The following is a 23769-nucleotide window of genomic DNA, read 5'->3' as shown; positions in this document are numbered from 1 at the left end:
TATTGTTACAGGGGTAACTCCATTATTATCTATGTGAGTTGGGTGCACTTGAAGTAGGCAAACTCATTTTAACTGAAGCCTCCATGCACCACTGTAATACTTCCAAATAAACAAGACAAAAATTCTCTGGAATTTGGAAAATGCTGTCTTACCTTCATTTACTTCGTCATTTTCTCTGTCCACTTGTGCTTTCAGAACATAACGTTTGATCAGTCTTTTCATTATTTGCTGCCAGATAAAAACAGTTATATGATCAGGTTAGGCACACATTATGAAACTATTCACTTTTCCTTCTGAGGTTGTGAGAGAGGTAGGCAAGTGAAAGAATGACTAGCCCCAGATGAAGCAGTTGCTTCGTATGTGTTTTTTTTTTTTTTTGGTGGCATGCAGAGATTCATCATTACAAATAAGCACCTTTCTCATCCAGTTACCTCTTAATTTACAAAATACCACAATTGTTGGGATGGAACAGGACAACAGGAAAATATAGAATGTAATTTTGTTTCTTTCTGTGCAGCTAGCAAGTGGAAACGAGCAAGTTTGGCTTTTTGTCACCAATTCGCTTTTTACGAAGTCATCAGATGCACCATCGGGCTGCAAACTGATGATGCACGGTAGCATGGTGTCTAAGCATACCTAATTTAGACTTTAAGTAGCTTCAGAATAGGTCTACTCTTTGTTAAACTCAGTTCACGTTAGGATTTGTCTGAAATAGTAATAAATAGATATTTACCTTTAAAAAAACACAACAGTATGATAGTGCAACATCAGCCATGAAAACTGTATTTTTTTACTGCAACTGCAAGGATTCCTCATATTTACTAATACTCTTGGTACTGTGCTATCATAATTAATGTAACTTGCCTTACAGAATTTGTACAGGTGCATTATGTATCTTCCACATGCTCACTAGGGGAAGAAGAGCTTCTATTTACTCTTTTATTTCTAAACTGGAAAGAACACAGGAAGTTAATATCCAGCAGGCTCCTCTTAATAGACAGGAATATTCCCATCTGCAGAATTTCTGAACGTCACATCATGAGAAGAAAGGAAGATAAAGTAATGCTAACCTACGCAGTCCAATGCTTCCATAGCTCTTTCCCAGAAATCAGTTTCCAAAGTTTGCTTCCTAGACTTTCAGAACTGGGACGTCAAAGAAAAATCTAAGTTTTGTCTGGGTCAGTTTTTTTAAATGCTTGCAATAATCAGGCTTGAACAACGACAGCCTTTTTTTTCCAGTAGCATCCTGGGGTTTGTTTTCTACAGAATGTTTTCTTCATCTCATGAAGGCAAAAAATCATTCTGCTAGTACCTTCACACACTTCTATTACTCAAAACAGTGACCAGTGGATGTACTTACCTGATAGCGTGTCGGCTGATTGAGAATGCTGTTAAAGCTGTGTGATTCAAAAACTCTGGAGTTCGACTGAGTGAAAAGGTTTAACTAGAAAACAATAAGAAAAAGTTAATACACATGATAGAATTAACATTTAGAAATCAGCCCCTCTGACCCCCACCACCACTTCGGTATGTCTGATTTTATAAATTGAAAAAAAACAATTATTTTAGCTATTCTGTTCACAGCACAGCTCCAAAACAATTATGTTTACACAGCTGAGGAAATGAACTATGTCTTGGAGGTGAGGATGAGTGACCATAGCAAGAAGAGAGAGTCTGGCTTTAACAGAGCTGTTGTGCTCTGTGTTTAACATCCACACACTTAGGCGTATATTTAACTGCAAATACATGCTCAAAACCACTCCCCTGCTCAGTACAAAGTATTCTTCTAAAGCACAATTATCAGGAATAGTAATACAGCTAGGAAACAGTCAGTGTTCAATTATTTACAGATCAGCAAATTCCACCACAAAGTCATCAGGTCCCAAATAATTCATTATTTTTGTACCATTGAGTGAGAAACAGGAAAAAAGTCATTTCGGACAAGATGCTTTTGTGACTAAGGCCAAAGGTTTGTAATTACCAACTCAGGGACCTAATTCTTACCTCAGATGCACCGATGAGAGTGAAGTAAAAATGTGTATCCATAGAAGAAGGCCCTAATCTGTATCTGTCATTAGTTTTCTGTGTGACCAGTTAGTCATTCAGTCAATGATGGCTGACCTCTCTGGTGGGCTAGGGGAACAAAGTGAAGTCAGCCTGCACCTACACAATAAGTTGGATGCTTTCACATATATTGCGCCTATAATGCACACAGCCTGTCACTTAAGGTGGGCCACAAGTTGGGTGTTTCTACCTACTCCAGGCTGCCCGCTTTCCTGCGGGCAATCCATGGACTGGGCCAGGATTTATCTTTGTACACAGTGTAAAACTGTGCTAGTTCAGCCTGACTCAGAAGAGGCTGTGGGCTGCCTTTCCCAGAGAAAGATTATTTGGTTTGTAGTTCAAGAAAACTAGTTCAACCTGACTTGTCTCAGCAGTGACTCAGACAGAATTTTTGTTCTTTAGTGACTTAAAGTCTAAGCTGCTGCTGTATGATATGGAAGTACTACTGAACACTTTGTTATAATAGCATATCTTAGGGAATCAAGGATTTTTGTTATTTTAAACACCTCTTCTGAACAGTGAGCACAGAGGACTTCTGAAGTTCAGGCATTTGGAGCACTAGAGAGTGAGTGAGTAGTTAGTATCTAAAAGAAGTGCTTTCAGCTAAACTGATTAAAATTGACATTTTAGAAAATATGTATCTACTTTCACTGCCTACAGAAAACTGGAGAAAATATTTTCTTTATGGAAGATTCAGTAGCACCAACAGATCAAAACATCCAGGCTCTAGAAAAGATCTTTTCTAAAAGATAACTGGACTTGCCATTTCTGGTAATTTACAGTAAACCAAATCAACATGTATCTTCAAAAATATAGAGTCCTTATAATATACAGGACTTCTAGCCTAACTTATTAAAAGAGAAAAAGAAAAAAGAAAAAACCAAATGAAACCTCTTTTACCTGAAAAATCAGAGAAATTATCCAATTCTCACATGGGTGTTGTGACACTGCATTCATTAATGTTTGTAAAAAAACACTTAGATACCTAAATTCAGAATGTCATGGAAGTGCTAAAGATTATTACCACCTATTTTGCCTCTTTCCTGTTGTCCTCTGTTGAGGACATAGCTTGTGGCAGTAGGAAGTACGTATCATACAGCATTTTCTGTTTACCTAGTTTAGTGAAAGAAAAAGTTCTAACTTTTTTTTTTCTTCCATCCTGAACTAAAAGTCTTTCCAGTGGAGGATGAAAGCATCTTTGTTCAATATTTAGGTCATTCCTTGTGGGAATTAATTGCATCTTTGAAGAGTCAGTTATTTAACTGTGTTTTTCTAATCATTGGACATTGTCGTCCTAAGAAAATTTATTGCCATTCTTTGCCTAGACGTACTGGTTCAAAACAATCTGAGTTACAGATCTATAAATATAAATGCTTACATTTATCACTGTACTATCATCAGAAGTACAAATTACACACTGAAATTTAAAGAAAAGTAAAGTGCTGGAATGGAAATACATTCCTTCATGATGATAAAAAGATTTCAGTACCTACCCTAGATTTGGAATTGCCCATTCCCATTTCAATGTCCTTCTGTAGCCGTCTTCTCCTGCACTTAGAAAAGTTAATGATCCTCATGACGAAATAGAAAAAAGATTTGGGGCTTGGTACAAGACTAAATGGTGGAGGTAATGTTTTTCCATCATCAAAATATGATAACCAAAGTTTAGAACGAGCAAACTTCCACTCTACATCACTGTCATCCTGTATTGAGGAAAAAAACAGTATATACTTTTTAAAAAATGAAATGCAAAAACTTCCTCCCAAATAAAACTCTTTAAATACCTACTCTCTGTTTTCGTGTAAATGTTATCTGCTTGCTAGTAAGAGTCCCAATAGCTCTGCAAAAATGTAACCATTCTATCAAGACTATTTTAAATAAATTTCAGCTGTCTCTTTATGTCAACATCTCATTGTCAGTACTTAGTTCAAGCATCTGAACAATTTAAACAAGTGTTATTTTTGCACTGAGTGAAAGCTACCATATAAACTCCTTGCTATTTAAAGTCAAACTTTACTTTAATTAAATCTTTTTTTTTTCTTTAACTTGGTCACATGAACCTGGTACTCAAACAAGTGACAAAGTATTGGCTTCAAGGCAGACGTTGCTTAAAGTGGTAGTACTCACAGCTTTTCACATAAACCATGAAAAGTAATGCTGATTTATAATAGAGCACACAAAATAGGAACTTCACTGTCATGAAGAAATTGTTAAAAAGTGACAAACCCATTTTGTCCTAGTACATCCTTACTGAAGTATTGCAAGGCTCAACTTGGTCTACTAAAAAGTGGAAAAGCTGGTTTAATATAACCAGCCTTCTCCAGCTGAATTCCCTGACGTTCCCCAGAAGTCACTGAAAGTACTGGAAGCATCATATTAATTTGTACACTAAGTCTGAGATTTTCTTCTTTTTTTCCTTCTGCTGATGCGTGCACACGTTCATGAATGTAGTACTCTGAATAATATCAGGACTTATGGTCTGGAAAACTATAATTATCCTTTTATTTTCATTTCAGCAACTTGGGTTTGATTTCTAAAAGCAAGTACCTTCTCCAATTTGAATTTTCCCAAATTTTTAGTGGAGATGTATGCTAATTACCCTGCTTTAATTAATTACCTTTAAAAATGAAGATATTTTATCATCATACTGAAATTCAAATAAGACATCTCTCTTTTAATAAGCAATGCAACCAAGAACTTCGAATTCTGAAATTCAAATATTTGTTCAACCAAGTCATTTGGTAGATTTGGAGAAACACTGCTGCCGTGTTTCAGGGCATATGGAAAAGCTCAGCAAACCTACAATCAAATTTTAATATTGTATCTAAAGCAGAAAAAAAATACATATTACAAGCAAAGCTTGTAAACACTGCAAAGTGTGACTCAGTCACAACAGCCATGAAGTTAAAATACCTACATCAGACTCCAAGTACAAGCAGGCATATAAATGTAACAAAGTGTGCACAGTAGTGGTGTAAGGACTGAAGTGTCTAACTCCTGCACATTTAGATAGAAAGGCTAAAGATTGGTACTGAAAACCAGGTTTCCATTAAAGAACACATCAAAATACATTTAATCCATATCCTAATGATCCATCAAAGATTGAAGTGCACTACATAAAGAAAACATGCTATATGCACCCTAAGCGAACAGAGAATGAATTAGCCATGTCTAAAATGTTATGCCCAGTAGCTTTGTTTTCTACTTCACAGCAGTCTTCATTTGAACATTAGTTTTTTTTTTTTTTTTTAAAACTTCTGGATGGATGCCATCTCCTCAGACGCATACATTTGCTGCAAGATGAACTACTTGTTCAGATCCTGTAAGGATTCACGGCTTAGCTGGATTGTTTGAGTCAGTCCAAAACCAGTGTTTTTTGTGATCTCTTTTACTGAAGTAATCCCTTGATCATACTTTTGCATCATGTAAAAGATGCAATCGCTAAAATAATAATTAATAATTCTGCCCTTTTTCAACATGAGAAGAGAGAACAATTTGAGAACAGAGCCCTACCTCAATTTCTTGATAGGAACTGTTGATCATAGCGATCAGCATGTTGAGCAGAACTACCACCATCGTTACATTGTATATGCCATAAAGAACATAACCAATGTTCTCTATGAACTTATGATCGTATTTCAAGACAACAGAGGTTACTTCAGACAAGCCAAATATTGACCAAAATAAGGTTTTGAAACTTTCTTCCACTCTAAGGGAAAAAAAAGACAACATTATTACTACTACACAAATAAATATAAACTGTGTTTACAGTAATTGATAAACAATCTCAAGCAACTTGTCCATGAATCAGGTTTGTAGAGAATTGATCAAAATAAATACGCAAGAAAATATTTTTCACAGTATGCTCAGTTTCCTCACTGAGCTCCATCTACAGCTAATATAGGTGTGACACTGATAAAACATGCAAAAGAACAGGAATTAGAAAGCCATCATATTTTCAGGTTTCGAGATATTCTCATTATTTTCCAGTCTAACTCTGCAGGGGGCAGACCTTCCCTGTCCTAACAAAGGTAAAAATGGGACTGATGGGAAGAAGACCACTGCACTCCTTTCAATAGTTTCTGATTAAACCTTCCATTAAGAAGGGTGCACTCCAAAATGGGTAGCAACAGGTTTAGCAACAAAACCAAGAATACAAAGAGATCTCACAGGATTTGCTCAAGACTGCTGTTGAAATCAGCGTAACATTGCTGCTGGCTGACTTCCACATCACTGGGACACAGCTATATGAATGGGTATATTGTCTAGTAAAATAGCACTGCTGTTTAAGCAATTAATATTAATGGTTTGATTTCTAGATGGTCCTGTGTGGAGCCAGAAGTTGGACTCGATGATCCTTGTGGGTCCCAACTCAGAATATTCTATGATTCTAAAAAGCATTCAAATATTATGCATATTAGACACCTGATATCAAATACTGTAAAATAAATTACAAGTGCAAAAATCATATTCAAATTAAGGAAAAGTCATGGAATTAGCTACATTAAAATGCAACAGTGTTCAAGGAAGTCACACCTCCTCCTGTATGAACATGGGAAAAAGGGAAGAATTCAGAATTTTATCATCCTGTGGAACTACCTCTGGTTTGTAATACCCTTAGTAGTTTCCACTTCCAGCACCACTTTGTCACGAAGTAAAATAAATAAGGAAATGAAAAAAATGAAAGCTTCAGAGAAAATCATGGCAAGCAAACCATCTCATTGCATGAAAACGGACATAATTGTCTTTCTTCTGTACTCACCTAATGATAAGAAGTTACCATGTAGACTGCAAATCTGATCCAAAAGAATCCAGTGCAGTTTATAGATTTGTTTCAGTACTGAACTAAGATAGAAATACACCATCTACATAACCAGTAAGTCCCTTTCTTGAAAAACTAAAGTGTTATTTGGAGACTTACCATTGACACCTAGGCTGAATCTCTCTGTTTATCACATAAGTCTGACAGAGCCCATATGGAGATTACAATTATAGCAATTGCTTTAGGAAAATGTCATTCAGGAGAAATCAATAACAGTTTGCTGCAGTCAGTTGTCTACAAGCCCGTATGATTATCACAATATACTAGTACAATCATTTTAGAATGCAGTGACAGTTTCCATTATTCAAGTCGGAAAGAATTGGTCTTTTGTATTCTGCTTTCCACGCTTTTGAGATACCTGATTTCTCACAAACTCCTGTTGTCTTCAGTTTAATTTTAACACCAGGAGAGAGCATATAGTACCTCAGACTTTGTTACCTTACTGGTAAACTCAAAATTTCATAGCTGCTTTTTAATTAAACATTATTGCGTACTTACGTTGTAAAGGCTGGGTTTAGCTTAGCTCCAAGGTAGTAGGAATACAGTATGAACATTCCAATCATAAATGCAAGAAATACCATAATAAAAAGGACCATAAATTTGAAGATGTCTTTAACAGTCCTTCCAAGTGAAATCTGCAAGGGCCCAAAACTCTCATTTGCAGGCAGGATATATGCAATCCGAGAAAAGCTAAGAACGACAGCAATTGCATAAAGGCCTTCAGATATTATCTGAGGATCAGATGGGAGCCATTTATCTCTAGCTGGAAGATACGAAATACAGAGGTAAATACAAAGTGTTACTCCTTTATCGCAATGTTTAAAAATAAATCTTGATAGGATTTGCCGTAAACATGTCTGAATTTAGCAAAGGCAAATATTGGAAGAGTCTAGCAGCTGCTACTCTCTTCCTATTTCCTGTAAGTAACACAGCATGAAAATAAACTAAATTACCTTTTACTAGAAGAAAAATTATACTTGAAAAAACACAACATTTTCTTCTACAGTTTGCACTTTAATCTAAACTATAATAAGAATAAGCAATGCCTTGTTGCTTTTCTTAGCATTACTGTTTTATTAGCTATGTAAATAAGCAGTATGCTAAGGCCAGGAATTTATTCATATTGGGGGTTTTATTCATGAGAAGTTAACAGTGTTGGCTGACGAACAATATCACTCATTAACCACACCAAGCTTTTGCCATTGTTAAAAATTTAGGATATAACCAAGGCCTCACTGAAGTCACAGACAATATTGCCATTGAAAGTAGACAGCAGAGGGTGTAGGATCATGATTTTTACCCACAATATACACAGAAACAATAGTTATATTGAATCATATATATATATATAGTTATATAGAATCATAAATTGTTTATTGCATAAATTACTGTACCATCTTAGCACAACACTGCTGACTGAAAGCTTTTGATATCAAAATACCACATTTCTAAGTGTGTATTTACATAGATCCAAAGTCAAATTGATTATATAGCAATTAAAGTAAACAACAAAACCAAATTTGCTATTGTAATATATCGAAGGAGCCGTCAGGAGCAAATACAGCCTTTGCTGCTGCTGCAAATAGAAATTCATCACATCTCTAATTTCTGCACTGCAATAACCAACTGTTTATTACTTCCATTCTATTTGAACAGATTACTGGGTCTCGCATCCTTCCTTTATCAAGAAATATTGAATTACAATATTGAAACAACTGAACCAAGCAAAAAAAAAATCACATGAAAATTGTATCTGCTGTGCATTATGTGGAGAATAAAATAAAGTTTGCAAATGTTTAAAATTAAGACAGTCAAATTTAGCTCTGTATAAATAGTTACAACAAAAGGCAGTTAAATAATGAAGTTACATTTGAACTTTTGTCCTTATGCACATTGTTTGATTTGGTAAACATTTGCCAAATTAGCATCATAACAACTGTTGTTTAAATAGTATAGAATGAAAGATAGGGAGATAGGAACAGATAGTCACAGAATCACAGAATTGTAGGGGTTCGAAGGGACCTCGAGAGATCATCAGGTCCAATCCCCAAAAAAGCCAGGGGAGAGCACAAACGCAGTCCCCAACCTCCCCCCCCCCAAATTCTGCAGTCGAGTTTCCCGCATTTGGGGAAATCGCAGGGGTCAGCACACCCGGAATGCAGGGGATGAGCCTCGCCCTGGGAAAACCACCGGCCTGATCATGGTGTCTCCCCTACCAGGTAAGCATAAACAATGCTATGAACACAAACACAAGCGAAAATCAATTTTAGGCTTCAAATGCTAGTTTTTCTACTTTAACATCCAAGCTGCAGAAAATTTAAACTCACCATAAGTAAAATACTCTATTTCTGGAGGAAGCGTGACCTCAGAGAGGTCACTCTCCACAATGTAGTTGTCCACATATTGTTGTGCTTTTGTGGCCTGCAGGAATGCTAGAAGCCTCGCCGTGAAAGCTGCAATGAAAATGGACAGCATCCCAAAATCCAAAACATTCCATAACTGCAAAATATATTCCCTGGGTCCTTCCAGCCACAGCTCTTTGCATTCTGACCACATCATACCTGCAACAAGAAATGACAAAACATAGCAAAGCTGGCCACATCATTTCCATTTAAATTTCCTGCATTCTCCCATTCCATGAAACCACGTGGCACCAGCAGAACAAAAATTCACTTACTTGCAGCATCACAGGGTTGTCACACACCTTGAGTAAGGCTGTCTTGGTTTCAACAGGATTGATCAAATGGCAAGACATAAATAAATATGCAAGGATAAAGCTCAGCTGTCTCCATACAGGATAGTATAGAGCCACAACTTCGCACTGCAAGTGTTATAGCCCAACAACATGACAACATGCTAGGCTTCTAAAGAAGAAAAATGTTAAATGTGGAAAAAGAACCTCCCATTTCCTTACCATTTGCATTCATAAAATGCTCATGAATCAGAAGGATTTTTTACTTATTTATTTATTTAACACAGAGAAGCACAATAACCCAGCTACAGAGATGCCCAAATATAAATGGCACAGTTTCAATACTGGTTCTCTACTTTACAGAATAAGATGCTTTTCAGCACAGAAAGTAGAATTTGGCTGTAACTCAGCTTTCTTACTCAAACTCCTCAGAAATTCGTTCATGTGGGATTAATCCAGGTCACAGCCTGATCAAGACTTTGAGATATAATTGTTGTGAATCAAGACCTTCTCTTACTTCAAAAAGGTTTGTTAGCAAGAACAAAATAAAAGAAAAAACTTTCTCCTTGATTCCCTGGCTGTGTAGTTCGGAGGGAGTACTGCTCTGCTGCAGGCTTGAGCCATGGATTCTCCAATCTAAATTGCAATTTTGCTGTCACCCCAACCACATGCATAGCAGCCACAGATTGGATTGGCTTGGGGCTGGTTGTCTCTTGAGTGTCTAAGAAATTTCTCACAGTGACTGAGTCCTAAAGACCACCAAAACCTCAGTCCTTGCCTTCTGTCACACAAAGAGGCTGCTCTCCATCAGGATATAATGGGACTACCACCAGGCAGCATACCAGGTATGCTGATCTCCATACCCTAACAGAGTTTGACATTAAGCAGTGCTTAAGCCAGAAGATACAGATGATTCAAAAGGCAGAGTGAGGAACTTGTAGCAGCCAAAGAAGTATTCCCTTTCTCTTCTGCAGCCTCTAAAAGCTGAGAATGCTACATTATCAAGTAGCTGTTTTCCTACATAAAGCACCTAACTTTGATGAAAAGCTAGAAAACGGCATTTTCTGCCATACATAGTTTCAATCAGACCAACAGCTGATTAGCTTTTGTGAAAAATATTGAGTAATGAGAACTGACTCATTAGCCCCTTGACACGGGTAGAATCAGTGATTTCTCCAAACCCTACCTAAGCAGCAAAGCCACACAAGCACTGATGTACCAGCTCATTAACACTGAGGTCACCTTCTCGCACACAGAGCAGCACAGTACACTTGCTGATCCTACTTAAGAAAACCAAAGTAAAATTTCTCTGGTGTTCTCTTCAGCAAGCCTGTGTTCCTGTTACAAAAGCCAGAATTACTGAACTGCAGCAAAGTCACTGCCAATCAACAAACAAGTATTTACCCCATGCTACGAGAGGGGCCAGCACAGAGATGCTTTCACCAGTTCCAATGTACTGTTATCTGCCCTAAGGACTTAATTTTAACTGTGCTGCAGCTAGAGCGAAGGTTCGGGACCTGGGCTTCTCTCCTTTCTTTTAGGAATTTCTACCTTCAGGCAAACAGTGACAGAGATGGAAGGGGCATTATACTTACCAAGTACCCACACCATGATCAGCATTTCTGTCCAGGTGAACTGAGTAGTCTTCACCCTAAAGATCTGCTTAGGGTAATCAGTAACGGTGACATTTGGTAGCGTTGTTATGCCTTCAAATCTGTCTGAAGCATTGAACACCAGCAGGCCTAGGAAAATAATGAAGGATGCTGCATGTGCCACAAATTTCATAAACGGGCTTCGAAGAATTCTTCCAAGCTGCAAAGGCAGAATGAAAGCAGTCATATTTTTTTCAAAGAAACAAACTCTTTTGTCAAGTATTTCAGAAGCATTTATGGCACTCAGTGCTCAGAACAGTCTGAAACTTTGTTTTCGAACGATACTCCTTCAAGTGCCCTGAACTGTGGTGCTTTACCATTTCAGACAAAACCCTCTCAAACGCAGTCTCATGGACTATATTGTCCTGTTAGTGTGTGTTTATGTTATTCCATAAACTCTAAATGGCAATATTTATTGGGAAACACTCCAAGGAGTTACAAGTGTACACTGGCACTCTCAGAAAAAATTAGATCTAATGCCCACAGATGCCAATGGGGGGGCTGGAGCAAGCCTATGGCAAATAATTAAAAGCCCCAAGTAGCAGAACACTTCCCCTACCAACAAGAAAGTATTATTAGCTTGTCTGTGACTATAACCTAACTCTAGGAAAAAAAAAAAAAATCAGACTCATCTTCTCATCTCTGGCTACTGTTTTCCATCCACTGAACATTTTTTCAGAGCAGAAGGTCCCAAACAAATAACCTGCAAATGTCTACTAAAACTAATGACAATTCCATCACAGTGGACTAAGAAAGAAAGTATCAGAGATATTACTTCCAAATAAATTCAGCTAATTCATTTCAACATCTGCACCTGCTAGGACAGAATAGACACAACATAGGCAGCCCTTCTGTAGCTCAGGAGAGGAACAGCTGACTCCAGAAGACAATGCTGGGAAGAGCAATGGGCCTGTTGCTGTTACTCGCTTTACAAAAAAGAAGAGTCTGTGATTCCACCTGTACTAGCCTCATCCTGCAAGCCAGGGTCAAAAGTGCCAAGTCCATCCCTCTGAGGGCGATACTGCCAGCGCCCTTAATTTAGACAGTGAAGGTCTAACGTTGCCAATGCTGCTTGGACTCCCCGAGCCCTGTCCTCAAAGAAGGCAAGTACCAGTGAGGCTGCACCACAGGCAGCAACGCGTGCATCAGCTCAGGCACAGAGATGGAACTGAGATCCCCTAGCAGTGCTCTTCAGAGACCTCCGGACACAACTGCACGTTTGAGTTGGCATGTCCCTCCCACTATCATAAAATCCCCTGTGGAGTGCTGCATTATCAGCAGCATTGTATATGAAGAAAAAAAAAATGAGTTCAGCAGGTGGGAAACTGTAAGTAGCATTCTTATTTCAAGGAGTGGCTCTCAGAAACTGGGGTCAGCTACTATGCACTAAGCAGACCAGCACACACTAAACAGCATTTACTACCTGTGCAAACAATCCCAGGTTCCTTTCCTGCTGATGACCTTTAGAAAGCATTTTGAAAATACAATATCAAATAACCCATCTGAAGGTACACTGCATTTGTTTGACATGAGAACTATGAAAAATGTCAGGTGTTTCTGGTACTGAGAATTAAAGCTCAAGCACAAATGTTACTTTTCCACATTAGACACTACCAAAAAAAGAGTATTAATGTTTCTATGACATGGAGCTGTGAGGAATATCTTCACTAAAGATAAGCACAGAAAACAACATTTCAGATAATAATCAGAACAACAATTATACTATTTCATACACATTTATCTTAAAAGTAAACAAATATTTAACCCAGAGAAAACACCAGGTTCCCCTGAAATATGCAAGAGATGAGCAAACTTCCTTTTTGAAGTGAATTGCAAGGAAAACATAGGAGTGAAATGCATTTCTTTGCTGTAGACTAAAAATATCATTAATCGGTTAAAAATTGGAAACAACAGAATTAGAGGCACATCTTTAAATTTTGAAAGCCATAAACTTGAAAACAGCACCCAGAATAGTATAGGATACACAATTTATAAGAGTCAGTACCCTGCTACATGGCGCAATCCAATAACCAATGGCTAGAAAAGGAAGGCCCAACGCCACAACCAGCACAACCAGACACTTGATAGCTATGGTCTGCTCCCGCAGTCCTGAGAGATTTTCATACCAGATAGTCAGTAGTTGTTGCTGACAGTTTGGATGGGCCACAAACTGCAGAAAAAAGACAGAAAACCAAGACATTAAATTTTATAGTATGAGTTATATGACTGCTACGTACAGGATCAGTAAACCTTAAATATCTGATGTTAATTCAGACCTTAAGAACCACGCCTCTTTTTCTTTCCTTTAAAATAATGGTTAACAAATAAAGAAGAAACTGCTGAGCTCATTAAAAGAAGCATTTTGAGGACAGAGTCACACACATGGACAGCAATCACCGACGAAAGTCTTTTACACATCGTTAGAACAACTTTGCATACCCAACTGGATCGGGTCAGAGTTGAGCCTTATTGCTAACTTCCAACAATTTTTCAGGAAATCCAGCTGATCCAAGGTACATGCAGAGTCTGAGTGGAGCTCAGACATTCTGGGGGACCCAGAATTCACCTTGAGCCCCTCCCTTTCTGCACATCCACTTCCTCAAACATCACTGCCCTGTGATTTGGTTCTTCTACAAAGGCTCCAAATATCTCCTTAACCATCTATACATTTTAAGTCTAAAACTTACTAAGGCAAGAAATAAATGAAGTGAAACTATAGCACAGAATTTTAAACCTCAACAAAGGCACAGAGATGGATAATGAAAGGGTTTCTTCTCTTATTAGCATCAATGGTGCTAGGTACCGCTTCTACTTGGATGCACCTGGGATTAGAAATACAGTAAGAAGCCAGGTCCTACCAAGACATTTTGGTGTGTTGTGGAAAATAACAGTTATTATTCAGTGACTCAAGGAAATTCTATTTTGTGAGTCAGATGAAAAGACGCTCCTATGGTTTTAATGATGCTCTAAGTATGCTAATAGATTGCATTTTGCAATAGATTGCATAGTTTTGTATATTCTCTATTTTAAGTTCATACCTTTGATACTCAAATTTCACATTTTTGAAAAATAATTGTTCCTTTATACTACTTTAATACTTTAGAGGATCCTGAGTGTATACAATCTATAGCAAGCATCAGACAGAATTGGGGAAGCCACAAGAGTACATTTGTACAAATATTTGAATAAATATAGTTTCTGATATAAAGACCAAAGGTTGATATTTTCAAATCTGCACACTTAACTTTGAGAGAATATTTAAGCATTTAAACAAAATGTCCTGATTGTAGTAGTCTAAGCATGCACAGCTACCACTTATACTCAAACATGGACATGTGAAAGACAACTGTCAAATATATGCTTACTCTGTTTTGACCTGACTCTGATGTCCACTGATTTCAATGATAAAATTTCAACTGACTTCAACCAAGCAGGGCCAAGACATCATCAAGCACTTTTGTAACCATGTGCTTTAAGACAGAAAACAAAACACGCCCCCAAAAAACAAACAAACAAAAAAAGAAAAAAAACATACAACCACACAAATAAGCCAGACAAACATTAAGACCATTAAGACAAAGAAATTGGGCATTCAAGTGAATTTATCAGGGTCTACTCAAGAAAAGACAAACAGATAAGCAGAAAAATGCACCTGAGATTAATGTTCAGCTTCTTCTCAAGACAGTTATTACAAAACAAACTTGCTTTCCTGAGCCTTTTATATTGTTTCACTAAACAAGTTTCATTAGTCCCTAGTTTCCACAGATTCCTCACTAAGTGTCCAAAAATTGAAAGCAAGCACTGACTGAGACGTTTAGATATTAAAACGGCAAATATTACGGATCTAGTACTCACAAAAAAAAAAAACATGCAACTTCCAACTTTCTCCCGTGCAGCATCAGGAAGACTTCACCATGGATATATTTATCGAAGCAATTATGGAATGATAAAAAAAAGCTGTGGCCACCTACTGCACTTGTTTTGATATGCTTAAAGCTTAATTTTACTGAGAACACTCTTGGTTAAGTTGAAGGATGAACATGTGTTGCCCCGTTTTTAAAGAACTGTTCTAATTCAGTAGGATTAAGCAATGGGATACTTGCAAAGAAAAGACCATACAGTCGCTCCCACGTCGTACAACCAAGAGCGTGCAGAAGAAACGCAAGGAGTTGGAGGGAATAGTCCTATGGCTGCCTGCGCTCCTGTTATATTTACATTTCTGAAGTATTACCACACTCATCAGTATTACTGTAATTATGCCATGCCCCATGAGACTGCCACATTAGAAGAGCATGTGGGACACTGGTTAAGCACAAGGGTAAAAAGCCTAGTTATCACAGCCCTTTGAAGAAATCAGGTAACTACTTGTCAAACTGGTTGACAGTTACTAGTAAATTGGACTGAAGAATGCTAGTTGGTATCACCAATTACTAGTAAATTGGAGTGAAGAATGCTAGTTGGTATCACAAAAAGGATTTGAAAATAATTCTGATAACTCCACGTTGGATTAACAGTGAGATTTGACATGAGTTACTTATAGTTAAAAAATACTGTAAATGTCGTATATCAATTTTATTAGGCTTTGTACTCTGTTGAGATCATAACGTACTATATACACTTTTTTGCCAGGTCTTTTCTGCAAAACTCCATTCATATTCCAAAACTCATTAATAAGTGCATACAGTAGGGCAGACTTCTTCAAAAAATAAAATTAACTCATTGGCAATGAGAACAGGGAACCTTAAATCTCTCAGGAGGAAAAAATTGAAGCTGTTGCATGTACTTGAAACAGGGAAGTAATTTGCATATTTTAATCTACTTTTCTTTAAAACAGAAGTCCCTAAGTATTTTGGTGCGTGATTCGGTAGCCAGTTAGATCACACATAAACACAGTTTGTTCCTATAGTTGCATGGCCAACAAAAAACAAACAAACAAAGAGATTTTAGAAGTCCTTCAGAAACTGATGTCAACTCGAATTGTATTTTTATTCTCTTTAATAGGCTGTCACCTTTGAAGCTTATGTACCATAGAAGCTTCTAACCTGGCCAGAGGAAAAGAGACTTTTTTGTCTGTTTGTGTAAAGCACACATTCTGACATACTCGTCTCCTCTTTGGGAGCATACGTTTCCTTTTCAACTCAGGCCATCAAAGGACAAATACCTCAGCAGATTAACTGTGAGCAAAGACAGAAAAATAAATAATAATTTCAAATTACAAAGACATGTTTAAAAAGCAGACTTAAAACTGTAGGGAAGAGGAGAGAAAAGAAACACCCACGTTATTCCTCCTGTTGCCAGAGGAAATGGGAAAAAGCAGAAAAGGAGGTTTAAGGGAGCTTGCCGAAGGCTATGAATCAGCCTGAGGGCCCTCTTTCATCTATCCAGAGCTGTGTGCTAGTTTATTTCTCATGGTCTATCAACATTCTCATCTGACGCCGAGAGGAGATCTGCCTGGGCTATAATTTTCCCCAGAAAAGGGAGAAGTTAGCGACTAAGATGCCAATGGTTACAGCGAGTTCTTCTTTGGAAATAAGTCTAAGGGTTCTTTAAACATCTTAGCAATGTATTTAACTGTTGGTAATTGCAAGAATACACACCACTTCCAGTTCCTCATAGCAACTCATGTCACTTGTCCCATCCATAATAGCTCAGCAATTCATCCTTCTGTCTCAGTTAAAGTATTTGATTTTTATTTATTTATTTTGAAAGCAATTGCAACCTCTTCTGTTTTTTTTCCCCTGCATATCCACCTGCCCCCCTGCTTCATCTCCTCACAGCACAGTAGTTCACGTCACCTTTTACCTACCAGCCATATCATCCTGCAACCTTCTTCCTTCTGCATCTCTTCTCTCATCCTACTTTCCATGCAGTCTCTTATTTTTCATTACTTATGCTGATTTTACTTAATTATTACGTTTGTCTAATACGTTACGACCCAATCCAAACCCCAGTGTACAATAAAGACGCATGAGGCCTGTATCTGGTCACTAAGGAATTCCCAAATTTAATTTATCTGCTTTAATTTTATCTGTGTGTAACTGACTGTAACATTTTAGGTGCATTCTGTTTTATGACCATGAACCGAATGATCAGTATGTAAATATTTTTTTCTGTATGACTAAGGGTGATTAGAATGTTATTTATTCCTAACATCCTAATGACTGAGTTGGGACCTAGCAGGAGCAGATCCTCGCATACTCTGATACACAAGCACATAACACAGAGATTTCCCAATTTTCGTTCCTATCAATGAGAAACTTCAGTGTCTGAAAATTAAACATTGTAATTTTACTCAAACCGTATTGGTTTCACTTGGAAATATCATTTTGATTAAAAATTGCAGAATGTGGCCCTATGTCAGCAAGTTCTCTGAAATTGTGTTGGCATTCTACAGAGTTAAGATACAATACTAAAAGCAATACTGCAGCAACAATTCAGCACAGAGCACAGTACTTGTAACCAATTTTCTTGGCTTCTGATTCCCTTAGATGTTCACTGTTGGGGTTGCAGTTCCAGCCTGAACCTTAACACCAAAAATCACCACCTGTTTCCAGGATGGGCTTCAATTAGTGCAGTGCCTAGGGTATTAAGTGCAAAAATTTCATTACTAACAGAATTAAAATCTGCATTTCCCAGCAGTGAACATTTGAGAGCATTTGCTCACTTGTCATATGCTGTTCTCCGTCTCTCCTCCCTCCGCAAAGGACACTCTGCTCATTAACCGTTCCATGAACTGCAGCTCCGTTTGGCTGCGTTACCTATCTTGCAATGGTGAACTGACCGTAGTGCTCCTGACCCAGAAGCATAGCTAGAAATACTGCAACCTAAGAAACATAAGTCACATCCTTGCCTGCTTCCTATAGTTTCAGGGTTCAAAGTACCCCTTGTGGAGTTCCCACATCTAAATCTGTTCTGAAGTCAGAGCATTGCAATGATCTGCCACAGCTGTAGAGAGCCAATCCCAGCATCAAAGGACCACAGCAGCAGAGAAATGTCCTGGCTTGACCTTTGCCATGCCCTCTGTAATGGCCACTTAGACAGAACAGCACGTGTATGAATATGGTAACAGCCCTGCACCATCTGTTTATGTCCTCCCACCACGATCATTAGTCTTGTAGAGTCGGAACTGTATTTGTCAGGAACTGGAGCCAAAACCCTGAGTTCATCTACAAATAACTAATCTCTTGCAGGAGACGCGAACAAGTTTGCTACATGGAACTGTCTTTTTTGCACCATGTAGATCTTCGCTATTCTTAACAGACCTGGGTGGCCCTTTGCTCAGCAATGAATTTAATCAGCAACAACGAACTCTCAGAAGAGAACCACGGTCTTCAGCAAGAAAGCAGAGACGTGAATCTCAGAAAAGGTTTGGTACACACCGAAACACAAAACAAAGAATCCATACATTATTTAGACATGATAACTTATATGCTTATGTGCTTTTATTTTTCCCTGTTCCACTCTTTTAATTAATGTAATGCTTTATATATATTACTTTGGATTTTGGCAATTAATATGCATTTATCAGCTGTAGAACAATTCTATACCAGAAACAAGGATTTATTGTTTGGAATCCGTCTACAATTTGTTTCCATATTTTGGGGACATGATAAACACCACCGTTTCCCAACTTGGTGGAACCTGTAAGCAGGTTGCTTACAATTAATTTTATATGGCAGATTGGCTCAATAGGCGGCCACATAATACAGTGTTTTTTTATTCTGAAAGGCACAAGACTTCTTGCAGAGATGATGAAAGTATAATGTCTGTTAAGAATGGAAACTATAGTAACTATGTAAATAGGTAGCTGTAAATAACGTACATAGATATCACTATTTCTTGAGTCTTCTCACAGTAGGACACTATATTAACTATTTTCTGTGCTAGTGCTGTGGGATCTTGAAGAGAACGACACGGGTAGATATCAAAGACTGCTACAACAAATGGATATGCATCACATCAAATGTGTGAGACTGAGCTCCATTTTCTTTTACGTAACACTCATTCATAAAATTTTAAATGAACTCACGTTCCTTAAAAATGCTGACAAATACCAGTGCATAAATGACAAACTGAAAGTAACTGATGAATTAACCACAAACATATTCCCTAATTTTCAGGACTGATTTTTAGATTTTTTAAAGGAATACACAAAGTAGATCATTCAAGATTTCTCACCGTAATACCACTTCTTGAAATCCACACAGTTGTTTATGAGCTCTTTGATTTACTGTCATATTTTAGACTAAATGGAAGAAAAATATATTTAATGGCAACTTAAATGTTCTCTTTTCCATTTTCAAAGTAGTAAAAGGAAGTCCTTTCTTTCCAAAAATACGTGTTCACAGAACACTAGTAGAAAGCTGTCAGACTTTCAGAAATCTACTTTCCAGAATTTACTTGCCCTATTTAAGTCAGAAAACAAAGGTAACAAGAAGCAATAATGAACATTCCTGGTCTTTTCTTTGGTTGAAACCAACTCGTTTATAAGAACAGCCTTCTCTTTTGAGTAGATATTATCACAGACTGGCAGGAAGATACATCTTTACTTTCACTAAGTGAAAATCTGTCTCTGCTTTTTTTTTTTAATCACTAGAAGAATCTGATCAACTGTGCATAACCCTGCTAACACAGCTGATTTATGTCATTAAAATCTCCTGCCAATTCTCAGCTGTGCAATATACATTAAACATAACTCCTTCATTGTAGCCCCCTTCTGCCAGCTTCTGCCTTGTGAGAATCTTGATTACACACACTATGGCTGCCTCTAATGCAACAGAGCATCAGTTCGTAACCTGTGGGACAGTGAGATGACATGGTGTTCCTATCATGTTGTCTGAAAGCACTTACCTTTTTGACTTCATACTTGATGGCCAGTTTCACACGGCTCAGTGACGCTCTGTGTCGCTGCGTTTCAACTGGCTCTGAATTCAAATCCCCATTCAGAATGGCCTCCACTTCTTCCGAGTCTCGGCAGAGATCGAGAACACCAACCACAAAATCCTTGCATTGCATAGACAGCTTGCGATAGTCATTCTGAAACAGAAGGGTTAGAGAAAACAGCCCATGAGGAACAGGCTTGAATCAACAGCAAGGAAAAAAAAAAGTACCTTTGTGCTGCTTCCCTATAAAGCAACATTTGTGGTTACTTTTCAAAAACTTAAGCTAACGGTTTAACATGCAAATTCAAGTCTTTGTTTGCACTTTTTAAATGCTTGCAGGTCTTCCACCACCGCTGTGACATTAGGTTTAAGCTTTTATCTGATATCTACCTTGGCAGAAACCTCAATCTTCATGCATATCTGTGACCTCTCAGCCAGATTTCCGTGACTTCGTGTGATGCAGCCTCCAAACTCCTCACAAAAAGCTATAGCTGTAGGAGGAAACTTGACTGTACCTGTTTTGCCCTGTTATATCAAATGTTTCAGAATCCAGCTCAAAGTAGCATAGCCTTCTTTTTTGACTACTCCACAGCTTTTCTTCATTTTTCCCCATCAGAATGCTATTCTGAGTCCTCTGTCTCTTTGTTTTTCCTGTGTTCACTGTTCATCAGTGAACTGTTCATTTTCAATCACTACCTTTTTTAAAATCACTTTTGGATACACTGATTTTTCCTTTGTGGCTCCCACTTTCCCAAAAATACTTCATTAAAACTTCTGTCTTCATCATGTGAAAAAAAATTCAATTTTTCTTCCCCCAAAACCTAATTTCTCTCCCCTTTGCCTAAGTACATTGCTTATACTGCTAAGTTTTATTAAATTTTTAACTTAGCATTTATAAAACATGATAGAGGAACTAACATGCTCTCACTAGCATCAAATTATTTTGGGAAAAGAAGCTGCATAGGGTAATTGCAGGAATCAGCTAACAATCCCATAAGTCAGATTCAGATACAAATCAAAATGAAACATTACTGGATACAGAAAAATACTACCAGGAATTATCTTACTATGGAAGACTGACATCCCAGATACAGAGTTGGAAACAAGCAGTCCTAATCATAGACCTAAACAGGACCCAGTTATTTTCTTTGGTCATAGATGAGCTTGAACAACTTTGAACCAACAAAGCTATTTTAGTTTAATTTTTGGTAATCAAGGGGAATAGCACAGAAGAACCAATTATAAAAAACCAAGGTGCAGGATCAAATTCAGTGAAAGGATAAGCAAGCAACCAAGATTTAGGACTTCAAAAAAGCAAAGTCTGGTAAGAAAGCGAGTCAAAGGAGTTACACATACTTATAAGCATGGAGGTCTGAAGGTAGAGAAGGCTTTCAAGTAAAAGATGTGAAAATTATTAGTCATCAAATCCTACATAGCTAAAGGCCTTGCAGAGGAGGGCTCCGCAACTGTCGGCCTCAATAGCAATCTTGGAAGAGACAAGAGGGAGCCAGTCTACTCAAGAAAGAAAGTTTCATCATAGAAGCCAAGTACTATAAAGATAAACTCTTAAGAGCCAGGCTTGTGAAGGATATTAAGTAAAGCACACACAGGTTCTTTATCATATTAGCAAGACAACATGAAAAGAAGATGAGTATTTTGCCAGTGAAGACAAAGCAGAGATTAAAGACAACCATAGTAGGGGCAAAAGCAATACCTTCAGTTCAGTTTACCTAAGTCCTATGTTCTTAGCATTGTTTATATGAAGTTGCTTTCAAAACGTAATTACTATGCATCAGTGATTGAAAACTTCCCCTTCAATTTCCCATTTCAAACAGGAGTTGCTTCCGTATTTTCACTACAGCTAGAAAAAGCATTTACTGAAATAGTTCAGAAAAAAACACACACACAAAACAAACAAACAATAACCCACAAAAAAAATCAGATGCAGCATAACATTAGCCAAACAGGAATAAGATTGATAATCCACTTTCCTTTAGCACTATAAAGTAGCTGTAAAATCACTACTCATGGCACATGGGAAGATACAGGAAGTTCACTGACTTCAGTAGTAGTACTATATAAAAAGAAACCAAAAAGCTGAAAGAAGCTATGTTCTTTCTCACCTGAATTTGCAGGCACTTGTAAATTTACCAGAGAAAAAGAGATCCCTGTTTTAGTATTGTTATTTATCCTATGCTCAAAGGTGACATCTCATTAAGGTTTAATAAAGTTTAGTTTGGATGGTTTTGTATTATTCAAGTGCTTTATGACGCATCACTAATTTTGTCCTTGGATGAATGAGTATGTGCTGTCTATTTGTGAGACGTATCTTCATCCCATCTTAAAATATTTTTTCCTCATTCCTTTGCTAACTGTGAAGAAACAGAAGGAGAAGTAGTAACTCTTGCTATAGGTTCACTGTTTTCTTTACCATTTAGTTATCCTCTTTTTCCTTAAAAGAGCACAGAAACATTGTGCAAGAAGTTACATTCCCAAGAAGTAACTTTTCAACAAATTCCAGTATAGAATTTTATTTCCCTGCATGTAAGTTGTCACCAAATCTCGTACACGCACAGGTACACAAGTATACCTGGCATCACTTTCATAAAACGTGAACATCGAAGTAAGTTTCTGCTACAGTCACACACAGAGCAACTGCTCAGTGAACACAGTTTTCTCAATCAGCATGAACTAAGCAGGCAGAATACATTTTTACTGGTAGCTACAATTGTGAAATATTGCCTGCAAACAGCAAAGCGATGTAAAATCATGCTACCACAGTAAGAAGGGAAATGAATTGTGACGGCAGTAGCATCACATGCAGACTGCTGTCTCAACAGACTACACGATGTTTCGTTTCGCCGTTCTCTCTCACGAACAGGGACTCATTCCCACATGCACATCAGGCTTCCTGACTCATCCTGGCACAGGGTGCAAAGTTTCTTTCCTCGCAGCTCAGGCTCTGCTATCTGGCACTCCAGAAAATACACCTATCTGCTCCGTGAACAGCCCTGCTGGTTGCTGGAGGCCAGGCTGCTTTGCACAGACTATTTGCCTACTATACAAGAGTTACCTACATTTCAACTGAAAAAATTAACAGTGCTAGTGATTCTTCATAGGTGGATAGATCACTTGCTTATAAAAGCTATGCTTTTGCTAGGCAAGGTAAGACATACGATGGATTAAGCTTAATTCTGTGAATTTAATTATTAAATATAGGCTATAATATTTACAGATGCTGCTATGAGAACTGAAAACCAGTCTGTGCATTGTTAACATCCAGCTGAGGCTTTGAACCTTACAGTAGGAAAACTTGCCAGATTTCCCTCTCCAGGTCCTTACTTATTTATTTATTAGTAAAATCAAGTTTCTCTCAGGATATTTGATTGCTTCATAGAATTAAACAGCCAAATGTTATCCACACTGTAATCACAGGACCCAATTCTCAAGCAATCTTCTGCCTCTGGGGTGTTGCGTGAACAGCAGAAAGCAGAATCTGTGGTCTCAGTCATCCACACACTCCTTTGCTTTCTCCTGAGAAGACAGTGAGCGTGAACAAAGCCACCAGATCACTCGTTCCTTCCTCGTCCTAAATGATGCCACCAGAACTCCTTTTCTGAAGCATCCAAGCCCATGTTTGAAAATGTTTGAAAAGCC

General features: G+C 37.8%; 1 protein-coding gene and 1 non-coding gene across 3 annotated transcripts in view; both read right to left on the bottom strand.

The window, feature by feature from the left end:
• The window catches only part of TRPC3 (transient receptor potential cation channel subfamily C member 3), a 41924-nt gene that overhangs the window by 2226 nt on the left and 15929 nt on the right, over positions 1-23769 (bottom strand). For both annotated transcript variants that reach the window (XM_040556297.1, XM_040556298.1), the window contains exons 3-11: positions 20081-20266; positions 13236-13400; positions 11174-11390; positions 9214-9447; positions 7385-7649; positions 5578-5773; positions 3558-3767; positions 1361-1444; positions 153-228 (exon numbers count right to left, since the gene is read on the bottom strand). In XM_040556297.1, the coding sequence (XP_040412231.1) occupies positions 153-228; positions 1361-1444; positions 3558-3767; positions 5578-5773; positions 7385-7649; positions 9214-9447; positions 11174-11390; positions 13236-13400; positions 20081-20266 (1633 nt within the window). The remainder of the gene's footprint in view (positions 1-152; positions 229-1360; positions 1445-3557; positions 3768-5577; positions 5774-7384; positions 7650-9213; positions 9448-11173; positions 11391-13235; positions 13401-20080; positions 20267-23769) is intronic.
• On the bottom strand, positions 8944-9113 carry LOC121070275. The gene has a single exon (XR_005819981.1). It is a non-coding gene; the product is annotated as a U1 spliceosomal RNA (small nuclear RNA).

This window comes from Cygnus olor, chromosome 4 (genome assembly GCF_009769625.2).
Source record: "Cygnus olor isolate bCygOlo1 chromosome 4, bCygOlo1.pri.v2, whole genome shotgun sequence".
Classification (NCBI taxonomy): Eukaryota; Metazoa; Chordata; class Aves; order Anseriformes; family Anatidae; genus Cygnus; species Cygnus olor.
The sequence above is the reverse complement of the archived record's forward strand: the minus strand, read 5'-3'. Positions and strand labels throughout refer to the sequence as shown.